Source organism: Hipposideros armiger, unplaced genomic scaffold, assembly GCF_001890085.2.
Source record: "Hipposideros armiger isolate ML-2016 unplaced genomic scaffold, ASM189008v1 scaffold_46, whole genome shotgun sequence".
Classification (NCBI taxonomy): Eukaryota; Metazoa; Chordata; class Mammalia; order Chiroptera; family Hipposideridae; genus Hipposideros; species Hipposideros armiger.
In genome coordinates, this window is record NW_017731396.1 from 158,601 (window position 1) to 171,061 (window position 12,461).

General features: G+C 49.3%; 1 protein-coding gene across 1 annotated transcript in view; it reads right to left on the bottom strand.

Moving 5' to 3' along the window:
* FHAD1 (forkhead associated phosphopeptide binding domain 1) overlaps positions 1 to 12,461 on the bottom strand; it is a 134,596-nt gene that overhangs the window by 55,706 nt on the left and 66,429 nt on the right. Inside the window, exons 6-10 of the mRNA XM_019639688.1 lie at positions 11,491 to 11,580; positions 7,964 to 8,068; positions 4,257 to 4,364; positions 1,227 to 1,310; positions 346 to 498 (exon numbers count right to left, since the gene is read on the bottom strand). Of these exons, the coding sequence (XP_019495233.1) occupies positions 346 to 498; positions 1,227 to 1,310; positions 4,257 to 4,364; positions 7,964 to 8,068; positions 11,491 to 11,580 (540 nt within the window). The remainder of the gene's footprint in view (positions 1 to 345; positions 499 to 1,226; positions 1,311 to 4,256; positions 4,365 to 7,963; positions 8,069 to 11,490; positions 11,581 to 12,461) is intronic.

The window sequence follows — 12,461 nt, forward strand, 5'->3', positions numbered from 1 at the left end:
CTCTCTCTCTCTCTCTCTCTCTCTCTCTCTCTCTCTCTCTCTTTCTCTCTAACATGAGATGTCCTCCCCAGCCCCCCGTCTTTATTTCTGCTGGAGTCTGTGACCTCCCAAAGTCATTATTTGGAGTGTCCAGGCACCTTTTCCTTGGCTATACCAGGTTCACCTGGGAGCCATTTTTTGAGGTCCTTTGTTTTCTCTTCAACAAGTTTCTCCCACAAGAGAACGGGTAGACAAAAAAGCAGAGCATTTCTGCCCAACCTGCCCTGTGAAGACTGGACAATCTCCCAAATAAGCAGCACAAATATTAGACAAAGGGGGCATTTGGGGAGCGCAGAGGAGGGGCACCTGGCAGCTGTCTAAGGCCGTCTTCAGCTTCTCAATGCCCTCTGTGATCTCCTCCTGTTTGGAATGACTGAGCTGAGTCTCCTTCTGCAGGGTCCATTTTTTCTCCTGAAAGTTGATGTTGTCCTCAGCAACCTGAGTAATCTTTTCTATTAACTAGTGAAAAAAAGAAAAAAAAAGATTTAACATGCAGGGTGGCCCTGGGAGGAGGGGGCTGGGGAGCGCCAACGGAAGCCCCCCGTCTCAGCAGGCGAGAAGGAGGCCCTGACATGTTTGGGCGATGGCTCTGGAGGAGGACACCGGCTCTGTCACCAGGACACAATTCCTGGGATCACAGATGATTTTTAAGAGCCCATGGCCTGTATGGTTGCCATGAATTCGTGCTAGGTTTTTCTGCCTTCTAGGAGTGACTCCTCACACAGCCAGACGCGATGGGATCAGGGAGAAGGTCAGGTGCTCGGGCAGCCTGTGAGAGGCAGGTGTTTCCGCCCGCGTGTTGACACACAGGGTTGGAAAGAACAATGAGGCGGTCATTACAGCCAGAAGGCCACCCTCACTGCCATCTTCCTCTTTCTCAAGGAAGACGCCAGAACGCATGGTCTGTGGTGAGGCAGCCCTTTCCTCACAGTCTAATGAAGGTGAAACGTGCGTGTCTGGTGACCAGAAATAGGCCTGATGGGTTTAATTTGATTTTCATAGAAACATTTCAAGGGAGTTTAACGGGCTTTTTCTTTAAAAGCCAGGAAATCCCATAAAATCAAAACAAATCTTTATGGTGTAGTGACAGCGTGACAAATATGTGCCACCAACAAAAAACAGGAACATATGCTCCCAGTGTCTGCAGTCTGGGTCCCCCAAGAAGAAAGTGCAAGATCCAGATGAACCTGTTGATCGGTGACGGGCTTGTCCAGGAACGGCTTCGCTCGTCCGTAGGTGGCCTTGACGACTTGACTCCTGAAATGCTCCAGCTGCAGCACAAAGGGAAAGCACCTGAGTCAACGGGGGCAGCCGGAGCTGGCAGGCCTAGGGGCGCCATCTCCATCACAGGGGTCCCGGAGAAATCCGTTAGAAGGGTCTACACACCTTCAATGGTCATTACGGGCTATTAAACTCTCCGCCTCGCACTGGAAGGGGCAGTGCCCACAGAAGGGAAGGGAACAGCAGGTTTTAATTACTTTTTAGGCCTGCCTGCCTAACCCAACTGACGCACGTGGTCAGCACACACGTCTCAGGCCCTCAGAAGAGCCACTCGCTGCCAATTATCCAGTGGGAAGCCTGGGGCTGGGAGCACTCTTCCATGATTGCTAAACTGGCACCAGGCTGTGAAATAAATATTGAGGCTGTCAGCCCAAGTAAATTGTGTAATCAGCAAGAGTGCCTGGGGAGAGAAGAACGCGGTCCCTTCTGCCATCTTGTGCCTGAGGCCGGACATGGCCCAAAGACTCTGTCTACCGTCTCCATTCTTGGACCCCAGGGCCTGGTGCAATGCCTGGCACAGAGGAGACCCTCAGTGGCTATTCCCCGAATGCTTGTGCACAGAAGCATCTGTCAGACAGGGCCCTTCACTCCAGCCCAACTGCTTTTGTTCAGTGCCTCCTTAGTGCTGCTGGTTTCAGATTGCGGTTGAGGGAACAGCACGGTTGAATTAAATCAGGGCTTATGGAATTATAAGTTCAAGGTGTCCTAGGTTCCATGAGAAGCGAGAGGCAAAGAAGCCCAATTTTCTCTGGGAATTTACCAGTACAGCGGCCCTTGGCCTGGGTTTTTGGTTCAGTGGTAAAATGTGGTCGTTGAAGACTCTAAAACAGTGTCCTGAAAGGACTGGAAGGGCCACTGAATCAACTTAAAAGTCAACAGGTCCCGGGCCGGCCGAGTGGCGCGTTGGTTAGAAGTTGGCTTGGGATGCCAGCTCTGAGCAGCAGGGCCCCCGTTCAGATCCCACATGAGGGCCAGTGACGCTGCGCCCGCTACAGCTAAGAGGGTGAACAACAGCTCCACCTGGAGCTGGGCTGCTGTGAGTCACCAGCGACGGCATAAGCTACTGTGAGTGGCCGCAGCCAGCGTGAGCTGCCATGAGCCGCCGTGAACGGCCATCCAATGGCCGGCGAGTGACTGGCTCACCCGGGAAGAGCACAATGATAATACCGACATGGGCCAGTGAAGCAACGTCCTCCACAACTAGACTGAAGAACAAAAGGACAGCAACTTGTCTGTTTCCCTTCCCCGATTCCCCAATGCTGTTCCCCTCCTCCAATTCCCCAATAAAATCTTAAAAAAAAAAAAAGTCAACAGGTCCCAAAACACAGGAGTTTACCACACACCGTGGCATTCTGGGATACCAAGTATTGGAATGGTGACTCCCCTAAGAACATCCTTGTGGTCAGCATGCTAGAAGCCAACTGCGGTGCCTCCAGGCTGTCCTCTGGCTTCACGGCCAAGGGGAGGGTCCTAACTCGCCCAAGGAAGAGGTTACGTAGAGAGGGCCCTGTGATTGATGGTCCCCATTACCACCAGAGGCCCCCACAGGACCACTCCAGGACAGGTTCTCCTGGACGATGGGCTGTCCTGGAGTCGCTTGTCTGGGAGAGGGCGAATCTGAGACGGCGAGCAGGGCCATGGGGTCAGGAAGTGAGGGGGAATGTTTGGGAGGCACAGAGGGCTCATCCTCTCGAGTCTAGACGTGGAGGAATGTCCGTGTCTCGAGGGTCCTCCCGGATGACCTCTGCCCAGAGTCACAACCAGGACCTTGGCACTTGGGCAAGTGGCACAGATCATGCCCTCAAACCAGGTGTGTGTCGGGTTGCAGAGTGCAGGGAAAGGTGAGGGGATGGCACAAAGGGAGGCCCAGATGGGCAGCTTGCCTGCCCTTGTTAAGGGGTTGGTACCCTGTAGGATAAATGACACTGGGGTGGTAATAGTGGATTATTTGTTGAAGGGGCTTTGAAATCTAACCAATATCAGTGTCATTATTTCACTTGTGTGTGCCTCTGACAAGACCCTGTCACACTGCTGGTTCAGGCTCAGACGCTACCAAATGGAAGGACTTTGGGGGCTGGGCCAGGGGGTGTGGAAGGATCCTTAAGGATTGAGGTTCTTAACCTTTTTTGGTGGTTCAGACATCCTTCTGAGAATCCAATGAGCACAATGGTGGACCCTTCCTCCCAGAAATAAAAAGCATGTACACACTAAATGTTCTTGGATGCCCTGGAGCTGTGGTGGCCAGGAGGGGCCCCTCGAGGAGGAGTCTAAGGTGGGCTGCCCTTGGTGGGCCGTATTCTGGAGGGTCGGTGCCCCCATCCTGCTTCCCGTTTGGCTGCCTTGGCCTTTGGTGAAGTCTTGTTTGCATGTTCTGGCCCTCACGGCTGTGCCACTGGGCCCTCTTGGGCGAGAGCATGAGAGAAATGGCACCCCCAGACCAGAGTCTGCCCACCGCCCTACCCAGGGACGTCTCCATCTCCCATGAGCTTTGACATTCTGGGGTTTTACTTTCTTAAGAAAAGGTGGCATTTCCTCATGGACACTGATGGTGACATCAGCTGGGGGCCCGCAGGGAGAAAGAATGGGGTGCGTATCAGGATGAAAAATGATAGGGAGAGAGTACTAGAAAAACAATTGGGGTCAAGAGGCTCAAATCCTTCCCAGGAGGGAACTGCGCGCTGGCTAACCAAGCCTGGCACTACTTGGTGAGGGTCTCGGGCAACCGCAAACGACCAGAGCGGGCAGCTTCCCAGCAGGAAAATCCCCTTCAGGGACGTCCTTTGGGATGCAGAAGCCACACAAGGCTTCTTTCCATGAGATAAATGGGAGAATTATACCACAGCCATCTTCCTCCTCACTCATCCTCACCAGCCACTTGGGGGCAGAAAACCGTTGGGGAACACGGGCCAATGAAAGGGACGCTGGAGCACGCCTACCTGACCTACCGCCCTTTCCAAATTGACTCTAATGAGGTCCTCTCTGTTCCCCATTTCTTGTAGCTGAAGCAATTTCCTTCTGGAATCCTCCTGAAGCTTCTCTTCAACCTGAAAGGACGATTGAAAGCATGCGCTTGCTGCTAATGTGATCCTAATGCACTCTGGCGAAGTTCCTCTAGGAGGTCTAATGGCTGGGGGAGGCCCCGAAGGGTGGGGACAGCTGCAGCCCCTGTGGCAGGGGTCGCAGGCGTGCCCGCGGTGGAGGCAGCCTCGTAGGGCTCCGTCTCCTAGGGGAAGGGGCCGAGCTCTGCATCCAGCGCTCAGTTCATCTTGCCTGACCTCAGACGCCAATCCCAGCTTGGTCTCTCAGAAGCCGTGTGGCCCTGGGAAAGTTATTTCACAGCTCTGTGACTCAGTGTCCTCATCTGTCAAGTGGGAGTGATACTAGTGCCGCCTCATAGAGGTGCCGTGGAGATTCGTAATGTTGGCTCTCATGCCAGTACCTCTGAAGGGCTTTGCGAGTGTGCTGGGTATTGTTGTAACCCTGTAAAGGTGGACGGGAACGTCTACCATGCAGCCTCACTCTAGTGCCATTAGCAACTGGCCCATGATGGGTGCTTGGTAAATGTTATCATTGGCTTTGTCATCGTAACTATTTGTCGTTACCACTTTTAGCACACTCACCAGTGGAATCCACTCTTGGAGGTGTTTAAAGTGGGGAAACTTGTCTCTTGATTCCCCCTGGCTTGGGCAATAGTCAACTGGAGGGGAACCTGGGGTGCTCAGTGCTTCCCTCTGCTGGCCATTATAGGACCCTGCAGCTCAATTCATTTTCGAACAATACACATTTTGGGAGCACCTGCTGAGCCCGGGGCTCTGGCGCTATCGGGGAAATGACACAAGCTCTCCTAAATAAGTGCAAAGGTTTTGTATTGAAACAACCCCACAAACTGTTTATTAGGGAGCTGAAGTGGGGGGTGTCACACAGACGTAACAAAAGACCCAGAAAAGCCCTGTAGAGCTTTCTTCTGCGTGGTGTGGGACACCGGGAGAGCCTCTAGCTAGTGATGTTATTTTGGAAAAGCCATCTCACCTCTCCAGGCCTCCTTTCCTCCCTGAGCAACGCTCCCAGCTTAAGCGCACTCTGACCTTAGTTCAGCAGGCTTTTTAATACGCTACAAAAGCCAAGCCCGACCCTGGACTCTGCCCTGGTCTGTGTTCCCCATCTCATGAAACGGCCCCCTGGACCCCCAACCCCAAGCCTCGGCGTCATCTCCAGCTGCTGCCCTGCTCCCTCTCTCACACCCCGTCGCTCCAATCCCTCTGACGTCCCCTCCTCTTCTCTGTTCCCACCCTGTGCAAGTTCCTGGCTAGGCACTGAGAACTTTTGGTCTGTGATAAGTGGCTCCTTGCCTCTAGTTTATTTCCTTCCAGAACATTCTTCATGGTACCGTGAGAGTTACCAAGCTGTCGAGCAGCTCTGTCAGACAGAGCTTTCTGCAATGATGGAAATGTGTCGTGTCTGTGTGGTCTGGCATGGCAGCTACTAGCCACATCTGGCAATCAAGCGCTTGAAATGTGGCTGGTGTGGCCGGGGAGCTGAATTTCATTTAATTTTGATAAATTTCCACGTAAACAGGCACGTGTAGCCAGTGGCTATGTCCCAGTCACTGGAGTCAGACAAACCCAGCTTCCAGTCTCGGTTTCACCACGTACTGACTGTGGCTTTGGGCTCATTGCTGTACTAGTAACTAGTAGCCTTGATTAAAGTCAGGGTAATTTCTAGATCATGGAGCTGTTGTGAAGATGAAAAGAGATGAAATGTTTGGCATCCTGCCTAATGCACGAGAAATCATAGCTATCATCTTCACCGTTATTATTAATCACAAATGTAATCCTATATGTCTCTCATTCAGGGGCCTTCCTTTCAGCAGCGACTCAGTGCCCAGGTTGGGGGGAGCCCGAGCGCCAGAACGAACGCAAAGCACCAAATCAAAGATTCAAGAAGCCCTATGAACTCCAAACAAGGCAAATGAAAACGAATGCACCACACCCACATAAATCATAATAAAACATCTGGAAATCAAGGGAAAGGAGATTCTTAAAAGCAGCCTGAGAAAAGAGATTACGAGAAGGTACAATAGTCAGGCTTGTCAATCACTCGTCCATAGAAATACAGGAGATAAAAACCAACAGAATGACGTATGTCGTGCTATCTATAAAGCGCTGAAAGAAAAGACGGGCCAACGTGGAATTCAATACTCAGTCAAAATGTGTTTTAAGAATGAAGGGTAAATATACATTCTCAGACACACACACACACACACACACACACACACACACACGCTCCCCTGAGAGAATTTGTCATCAGCCGAACCGCACTGAAGGAAAACACGAGAGGGTGTTCTTCAGACAGAAGAAAAATGATCCCAGATGGATAATCAGAGGTAATAGAAAACACAGGCTGTGGAAAGGATAATGTGTGGGGATGAATATATAAAAAGACCAATAATGTCTTTTGGGGTTTTAAATATAAATAATAGGTTAGACAATGCAAACAGTGGCATAGAGACCTGGAAGGGGTGAGTGGCGTCAAAGTGTTCTAAAGTCATTGCATTGTCAAGGGCATAATGATCAACCCATCCTGGATCTTGGTGACACAAGAGTGCGTGTTAGAGTCTTTAGCATGACCACTGAAAGAGTGCAAAACTCAACTGACATTGGATTTTGGTAAGTCAAGGGCAAATGCTACTGCCTTACTATTACTGAAAGTAGAATTAAAGAGTGAAACATTTCCAAGCTAATAGAGAGAAAAAAATGGAATGATGGAAAACCAACCCAAAAGAACACAAGAAAGGAGAGAAAAGGAAATATAGTACAGCTGCTACAAATGGCATTGAGCAAGAGGGTCAATGTAAAAACCCCACTATACCAGCGATTGCGTTGTATACATGCAGGCTGAAAGACTGTCAGACTGGATTTTATAAAAATGGCACGCTATTTAGAAGAGATATATCTAAAACTTAAAACAGAGACTGACAGAAAAATTATGAGAAAGATACGCCATGAAAACCCTAACCAACAGCAAGCCGGCGTAGCTGACGGAGTTGCATTTATGACAAAGTGGACGTTAAGGGAAAAACATGGCTAGCGATAAAGAGGGACGCTTTATGATGATCAAAGGGTTTTTCCAAGGGGAAGTATTAAAATTCTAAATTTATACACACCTACCGACACAGTCTCAAAACATAAAAGGCAAAAATAGGCAATATTAAAAGAAGAAATGCACAAATCCATGATCAGGATGGGATTTTAAGAAAACATAGCTCTCTCAGTGACTGACAGAACACACAGACGGAAAAATCAGTAGGAGACCTTACGTTAGAACCACATCACTGGCAAACCTGATTTAATGGATCAATTCTTTTCGGGATAATTTTACAGTAAGATCTGAAGGCGGTCTAGGGTTACTGGTGACACGTGGGGGCTTTGAAATCATAGGCCTGGATTCAAGTTCTGTCACAACTACTCTATCTGAGTGAACTTGGGTAACGTCCTTCACCCCTGTGAGCCTCAGTTTTCCCAACTGTAAAGTGGGGGTAACACCAGTAGAGACCACACAGGGGCATTGTAAGGACTAATGGAGACGATGTGTGCGGAGCGCCTGGCCCAGGGTGCTCGCCGGGCCCATTCTGTCCAGGCCGTACCTTGCTCTTTTCTCGAAGTGTCTTGGAGATCATGCTCTGCTCAGCACTACTCTTCTTCAGCTCCTCCCTGAGCTTCTTCATTTCCTTTTCCATGTCTTGGATTTGCTGAAAGAGTTTCAACAACAGGGATGTCAACTTCCCTGAGGGCAGGCACAGCTGCCTTCTGGGCCGAAAGGGCCAATTCAGAACTCATTTCATGGTTCATTAAGGCTAGTGGGGTATTAGCTTAATTCCTTTGCTTGGGGGAAAAATTATACATCTGTAGAGCAAAGGAGGCTTTTTTTCCCAGTGGATATTGGGTAAAGAAAAATGATTAGTTTTGATGGAAAATCAGCACGGACCCTGGATTAAACACTCCAAGCTATCCATCAACTCATTAGAATCTCTTTTCTTGGGGTATATTTTTGAGATCAATCTAAATAAGGGCTGTTTGGAAGACACCGTGGGCACAGTTTGGAAGAAGAGAACAATGAAATTTTTCTTTTTTCCCATTTGAGGCAGAGAACAGAAATGCTCCTGACATGGAGAAAAGCATGACTCCCCATGTCTGAGGTGCTGTGCTTCCCAGCGAATGGAACCCATACGCCTGGTGACGTATAAGAGGGTCCTGCTGACCGAGGAAGTAAACGTTTTCCTTGTAATGGTCATTTGTTCATTGTAGTTATTTTTATAGTCACTTATATAGGGCAAAAGATGCCTTTTAGTTTTGTTTTATAAATTGGTGTATTTAAATAAATTGATGTATTTAAATACAAATACCTAGGAATTTTGTGTCAATAATTGTGCCTGATGAATTGTAATGATGAAATGTCAATAATTGTAATGATAAAAGTGTGACAGTGGGGGCCGGCCGAGTGGCGCGTTGGTTAAGAGCTGGCTTGGGACGCCAGAGGGCCCCGGTTTGGATCCCACGTATGAGGGCCAGTGACACTGTCCTCCACAGATAAGATGCTGAACAACAGCTCAACCTGGAGCTGGGCTGCCGTGAGTCGCCGGCGACGGCATAGGCTGCAGCCCCTGTGGCAGTGGGTTGCTGTATGTAGCCAGCAGCCAGCGTGAGCGGCCAGCAGCCGCCATGAGCGGCCATCCAGAAGCCGGCGACTGATCTGCCTCGCCTGGGAAGAGTGCAATGATGGTGCCAACTTGGGCCAGTGAAGCAACGTCCTCCACAACTAGANCTGGCCAGATGCCTGGGTGCAAGGACATCTGTGGTGGCGAGGGCATCTGTGTCTGGTTCGGGTGAGGTGGCTGTGGCCTTGGCCAAGGTGCTGGGCCCCTCGCCCATGGGAAGGAGACCTGCAGGGATGGACAAGAGGGTCATGGGAGGTTACGATCAGCTGGGGTGGTCGCCACCCCTTTGTCTCAGCCTTAGGTCTCAGCTTATAAGTCACTTCCCCCAAGAAGCCCTCCCTGACTCTCTCTCCAAGATTGGGGTGGTGGTCCCCACCATGGGTCTCACTGAGCACTGTCGCACCACCATTTACTGGGTGCAGCCTTCACGGCAGGCACCCAGCCAAGAGGTTCCCATGCATTAACTCTTGAATTCAAACGACACTCTTCGATGAGACTGAGGCTGAGCAATACCTAGTGACTTCCCCAAGGTACCAGTTTTGCTGGTGAGTTGCTGAGCTGGCAGAATGTCACCTCTAAGAAGACAAGGGCTTTAGTCTATCGTGCCCACCATGTATCCTCCGTACCTTGAATAAACGTCTAGCACATAGAGTAGGCCCTCAAATACTGGATGACAGAATAAATGAGCCAATCACCCAGATTCAAGCCCAACTCACCAGGACCCCACAGCCTGCTTTCTTGCCATCTGCACTACGGGTCCCCCCGGCACTTCTGCCCCCTGAAGCTGAGAGCTCTGGGGTGGCAGGGACCCTGACTGTCTCATTAACCTTTTTTTTAAAAAAAGATTTTATTGGGAAATTTGGGGAGGGAACAGTGTTGGGGAATCGGGGAATGGGAACAGACAAGTTGCTGTCCTTTTGTTCTTCAGTTTAGTTGTGGAGGACGTCGCTTCACTGGCCCATGTTGGTATTACGATCATTGTGCTCTTCCAGGGTGAGGCAGTTGCTCACTGACCATTGGACAGCCGCTCATGGCAGCTCACGAAAGTGCATGTCAGCTGCCAGCCAGCCCCACTGCAGCCTACANCGGCTGGCATTACCAACTGCTGCCAAGGGTCTTTCTCTGGGTCTCTGCAAATGCCTGTGGCGAAATGTCACGGGACATCATCAAACAGTCTGTACTCCTGGGCGGCCTCTCTTGTTCCACCCCATTATAAGTCACACAGCCAGGTGCCTATTAATTACTCATACAACAAACATTTACTGAGCAGCTACTATGTGCCAGGCCCCGTGCTGGGTGCTGGAGTATAAAAAAGCCTGCAGGGTGTGGTGTCCAGCTATGGTTCCTGCCTTTCTGGGTGAGGACCCCTGCGCCCTTCCTTGAGGGAGTGTTCCCCCTTCCATGTGGTCTTGGTAGGACTAAAAATGGGGTGCCCTGCTCCTTCCTGTGCCACCTCCCCATGGGCATGTGACCCAGGCTGGTCAATCGGAGTTTTCTCAGAGATGTCGTATGTCCATCACAGAGGGAGAAGGCCTTGACTCCTCTGGGATCATAAACTTTCAATGTATGGCCTTGTTTGCTTGAGCGCGCCTTTTCTAACACACGAAGCCAGCCTGCTATGGAAAGCCAAACGCTGAGGGACACGGGGGAGAGAGTGCTAGTGGGGAGTGTTCTGATGGCATCATTTGAGCTCCTGGATCGAGCCATGCCTGAAGAGAGCAGGCCTTTAAATTTTCCGATAAGATGGCCCAATAAACGCTTTTCTGTTTTTTGGCTTAAGCTAATTTGTTCATTGTCACTTGCACTTGAAGGAGTCCTGGCAAGTCAGGGCATAAATGGCTCATAAATAGAACAAAATATAAGTGTGGTTACATTATAATTCCAGTTTAACAACTGGGCTGGATTGAAAAATGGCTGCAAATACTTTGCAGCTTTTGCCANTGAAGAACAAAACGACAGCAACTTGTCTATTCCCTTTCCCCCAATTCCCCAGCACTGTTCCCATCCCCCCAATTCCCTAATAAAAAAAAAAATCTAAAAAAAAAAAAAGAAAAAGTGTGACAGTGGGATACAAAAGTTTGGGCATCACAGGTCTAGGGGCAGGGGACCACAGTGAATTTCCGGCAGCATGTGCTATTCAGCTGGCCATCTGCCGTCCCTGTCCCCATCCCAACCCCAGTCCAGTCCCATGGGAAGTCTGGTGAGGGGGCTGGAACCAATTGCCCAGAGAATCCCGGGAGAGCATGTTTGCCATGGTCTTTCCACCTATTTCCTCCTTGAGGCTAGAGGCAGCAAATCAAAGCATTATGAGACAACATCAACAAAAAGAACAATCCTAAAGCCCTAGAGACTGTGCTATCTAATGGGCCAAGGACCCCCTCACCGCCCCCCCCAAAGCCTGAAGGTCAAAGTCTAGCCTTTCTGTAGATACCCAGGAATGAGGAAGTTCAACTCACGGATTTGCAGAGTTTCAACTCTTTCTCTTGGGCTTCCCGGTGCGCCTTCTGAGCATCTTCCCTTTTTAACTCCTCGTTCAGCACCGAGCACTGTGGAGAAAAAAGGCAACAAGGCTACATGGGGCTGTCTGGGGTGTCCCAAGTCCCCACGTTGGCCCCTAAGAGCATTTCCTGCGGTTTAATCCAATCACATCCCCAAATTCCCACTTGAGGACTGTATCCTAAGGACAATGACTGGTGAGATCAGCTATCTGTAGGTTCAAGGGTGTGCATCCCAGCATTGCAAGCAACAGAAAAAGAAACAACCCAAGTGTCCAACAACAGGAGGCCACTTTATTGTATTGTGTTCGTCAGGAAAATGTTACGTAGCTTTTAAGACCAATGATAAGAGCTTTCATTTATGAGCAAACAGTAAGCATTTAAAATTTAAAATGTGTACAGTATAAATTCACTGTGATTATATATATATAATTTATTTATATACATAATTTATGTATTTCTAGGTAATATATAAAAACAAGGCTAGAAGAATATACATTAAAATATTAATGTTGATTTCTTGCGGTAGCATTTCTTCTCTTTTTTTAATGTTTCTTTTTAATATTATCTACTTATTTTTCTAAAATTAACACCATGACATACATAATTTAAAAAAAGACGGGCATTCCAAATGTTCCTGAGAGCAATGTCCTTGGTGGTGAGAAGCCTATGTGCTGATGCATGGCACAGGCTAGAAAAGGCAGACCCTATTCCAAGGTCAAGGAGGAAGGAGAAACGGGAGGAAAATAATGCAAATGTACTCCAGGAAGTAGAATAGCCAAACAGGTGCTGTTTTTCCATATTCCTTTCACTTAGCATCAGCTGGACAACCCACCCCCCTCCCGAACACACACTCACACACACACACACACACTCACTCACACACACTCACACTCACACACACACACTCACACACACTCACACTCACACAC